At 38.5% G+C, this 3,904-nt stretch overlaps 1 protein-coding gene across 1 annotated transcript in view; it reads left to right on the forward strand.

Annotated features, from left to right (window-relative positions):
* Positions 1-3,904, forward strand: part of Ttc37 (tetratricopeptide repeat domain 37) — a 115,092-nt gene that overhangs the window by 106,227 nt on the left and 4,961 nt on the right. The window contains exon 43 of the mRNA XM_028760086.1: positions 2,236-2,366. Within this exon, the coding sequence (XP_028615919.1) occupies positions 2,236-2,366 (131 nt within the window). The remainder of the gene's footprint in view (positions 1-2,235; positions 2,367-3,904) is intronic.

The raw sequence follows: 3,904 nt of genomic DNA on the forward strand, positions 1-3,904 counted from the left end.
TGAGCTCTAATGAAACATAGAACAATAGGAACCCACAGATACAACAGAATTTCAAAATTGTTTAGAGACATTCTCAGATTGTAATTTTAAAGGTTGAATCAGCCGGGCAGTGGTGGCGCACGCCTTTAATCCCAGCACTTGGGAGGCAGAGGCAGGAGGATTTCTGAGTTCGAGGCCAGCCTGGTCTACAGAGTGAGTTCCAGGACAGCCCGGGCTACACAGAGAAACCCTGTCTCGAAAAACCAAAAAAAAAAACCAAAAAAAAAAAAAAAAAACAAAAAACAAAAAAAGGTTGAATCATAGCAAGTGTATTCTTAGTATCTTGAATTTTTAAGAATTCAAGTCTGTTACTTTTTGTGACAAAGATGCCAGAATTTAACTTTTTTTTTCTTAATTCAATTTGATATTCCTCAAGGTATTTCTAGGGACCTATGACTTGATATCCTATTTTCTGATGCCAGTTTTACATATTATTAACCAAAAAGTCTTATTGCCAGTAGGGAAAATTCTTAAAGATAACATGTACATGAGAGTGAAGACCCTGCAGAACAATTTATTTACTATAATCCTATTTGAGCACTTATGTATTTGGTACATGTTTAAGAGTCAGGATATATATACTATGTGTGTTTGTAGATATTCAAGCACGGAAGTGCATAAATACCAATTCATGGAAAGATACATAAAAACTATAATGACAGTTCTTAGAGATAAGGGAAAATTTTTAAATCATATCTTTTGATAGTATTTGAATTATCATATTCATATAACTCATAATTAAAAGATGAGCTGTCCTTCTTTCTACTTTACATGATTATAAGAGACTGTCCTATGCAGGCCTGGAATAGCTTGTTTTTACCTAATTATTCTATGTAAATATGATCAATTCGCTTTATATATTTTAATTAAGAAAGAAAAGAATGGAAAGATGTTTTGAGATGGATGCTATTGGTGGTGTTGCTGTTGACACATGTTTCTTTTTCCTCCTCGACTTTACCAATGCTTTGTGGATAGGTGGTCAGTTCCCAATAAGTAGTTCTGGAGCAAATGAAGGAATAATAACACCACACAGAGGTCCATACTTATACTTGCCATCTTCAAATTTATTAATAGTTCTGAACACTTGTGTTTTTGTACTGAGGCCTGAGTAGCATGGCAGATAGACACGTACTTCTGAAGTTAGAAGTCTCTGAGAAAGAAAGCTACCATTTGGAAAACAACTTAAAATCTCTCAGGCCTGGAGAGCTTCATGTCATTTCTTACTATAATGCTCGCCAAATATAAACTTCCAAACGTTTGTGCAGGACCTGGAAACAGTTCTCTTGAAAGAATGGGTGTACAGTGGAGGAACACCATGCCATTATAGCTTTGATGAGCCTCAGTCTCTGACTGAGACAGATGCAGATATTTACACCTAACCAATGGACAGAAGCCAGGTACCCTTGTGGTTGAATTATGGAAAGGCTGGGAGAAGTTGAGGAAGAGGGTGACCCTATAGGAAGACCAGCAGTCTCAAGTAACCTGAACCCAAGATCTCTCAGACACTGAGCCACCAACCAGGTAGCATACACCAGCTGATATGAGGCCCCTGACACATATAAAACAGAGGACTGCCAGGTCTGGCCTCAATGAGAGAAAATGCACCTAACCCTCAAGAGATTTGTAACCCCAGGGAGTGGGGAGGCCTGGTAGGGTAGGGTTGTGGGTAGGGACATCCTCTTGAAGACAGGGGAGGAGGAACAGGATGAGGAGCAGTCAGAGGGAAGACTGGGAGGGGGATAACGATTGACTGTAAAAAAAGATTAAAGGTTAAAAAAAGAAAAAAGAAAGAAACAGGCAAGTAAAACAAACCAGAATTAAAAGAAAAGGCACAAGAAACTCAGACACACAAACACACACAAATAAAACCCATAAGAACACAAAATTAGAAACCATAATTTACAAGCAAAATACCAGTAAGACAAAAAAAAAATGCTCAAATGAAGCAACACGAGACAAAAAGTCTACGAAAACACCATTGAGTTCCTATTGTAGCCTTCTACTCCTGGGCTTGTGGCTGCCCTGAAGTGTGGGTAGTGTACCCAGGGAAGTTTCCTTAGCAAGCAGATGGAGACAGCATGTGGGGTTAGGGTAGGAGCTCGTTCATGTCCACTTTCTCTTCTCAGTGCAGGGACCAATCCATTTGTAAAGTAAACGTGTTAAAACTTAGAGTCAATGTTTATTGTGCGTTTTTAGGCTGATGTCTCCGGTGATCACTGGCCATCCTTGGTTCACGAAGCCACAAGCGAGGCCCTGAAGGTCTGCTTCAGCCCGCTGGCTGTCCTCCTGCAAGCGTTGCTACAGTTCAACCGTAAGATGGGAGCCAGGTATTAGACCTCTGTGCTTAGTGTCTGCTTGGAAATTCTGGTGATTATTAAGCCTCCTAGGGAATGATCGAGGGAAGATTTATAATGAAATAAACTAGTGGATCAAGATTTGGGAATATTACGTCTCTACTTTAGGAACATCTCATTCTGTATTGCAGTGAAGAATAAAACATTTCTTATTTATTTAACAAAAAATGGTGCATAGATACAAATATGACAGGTTTGGCATGTCAGCATTTCATGTGAAGATGCCCTTGAGATTTTTAAATTTTTTTTCTATTTTAGGATATAATGTAATGTGGATTCTAGAAGTAGGCAAAATCAGAGTGGTTCTGGGTCAAGGTTATATTAATAAAAAAGTTGCTAATTTAACAAGCTGGAAAAAAATTAACAAATGGTGAAAAGATAAACCTATTTGTAAACATGTGCTTTCATGTCTAGAAAAGTCAAAGGCTGTTCAGATTAAAACAAAACTTTATTATTTATTAGAGGTTGGGCATGCAGATAACAAATGTGAAGAACATTACTTAGATGTCATATATATATATAGGTAAAAAGTATGTAAAATTTTTAAAAAATAACATCTGGTCCTAATAATCAACTATTTATAAACCAATGACTTAGAAATAAATCTTGCTGACACAGAACATAGAGTGGGTTTATAGAGATAGAGCTCAATGTATATACACATGCTCCCTTCAAACAGCCGCGCCAGGCGCGCAGAATATGGCTGAAGAGTGCGTGAAGATCCCTCAGTGCACCAATTTTATTCATAATACTCACAGAGAGGGGCTCTGTGTGTGCATCGGGCGGGCATGCAGCTTCACTGAGAAATGTTCTGTCTGTAAACTTCTGAGGGAGCCATTCCAGCAGATGCACATCAGGGACATGAGGACACTAGCTCCCATGTGACTGTGCCATACTTATCATTGATAGCATTTCCAAAAATTTGACCCTAAATATGCCCTCTAGGAAGAAACTATGCTTATAATGTAACACAGTACATGGACTTTTCCATAACAACTTCCTGAGTTTCTGCTCAAACCAATTGCTAGTTTTATGATTGTTTGGCTTAGCAGTTCTGAAGCTAATTATTTTATGTTATTTCTACCACTAAGGAGTTTTAAGAGTCATCCTAAGTGTTAATACGATAGAAGAGAAAATGTCAGAACATAACTGTAAATCTGTTTGTAAATATGTGAGTTGAGTTCACATATTGAACATATCCTTGAAAACACTAAATGCTTGATTTTACTCATGTGGCTTCTTGTACCAATAATAAACATTCTTGTTTGTTATAGATCATGACTGCTATTGGCTGGTTAGTTGATTGGTTGGTTACTTGTTTAAGAACTGTTTCTCACTGTGGACTTCTGAGATAAGGTCTTATTGTGTAGCCCAGGCGGCCTTGGACCTTCTCTCCTTAGATCTGAGCTTCAGGCACGGTCCTGGACTTGTGGCTTCCTACCTTCTCTCCTTAGATTTGAGCCTCAGGCATGGTCCTGGACCTGTGGCCTCCTACCTTCTCTCCTTAGATC

The sequence above is a fragment of the Grammomys surdaster genome, unplaced genomic scaffold, assembly GCF_004785775.1.
Source record: "Grammomys surdaster isolate TR1022 unplaced genomic scaffold, NIH_TR_1.0 126391, whole genome shotgun sequence".
Lineage (NCBI taxonomy): Eukaryota > Metazoa > Chordata > Mammalia > Rodentia > Muridae > Grammomys > Grammomys surdaster.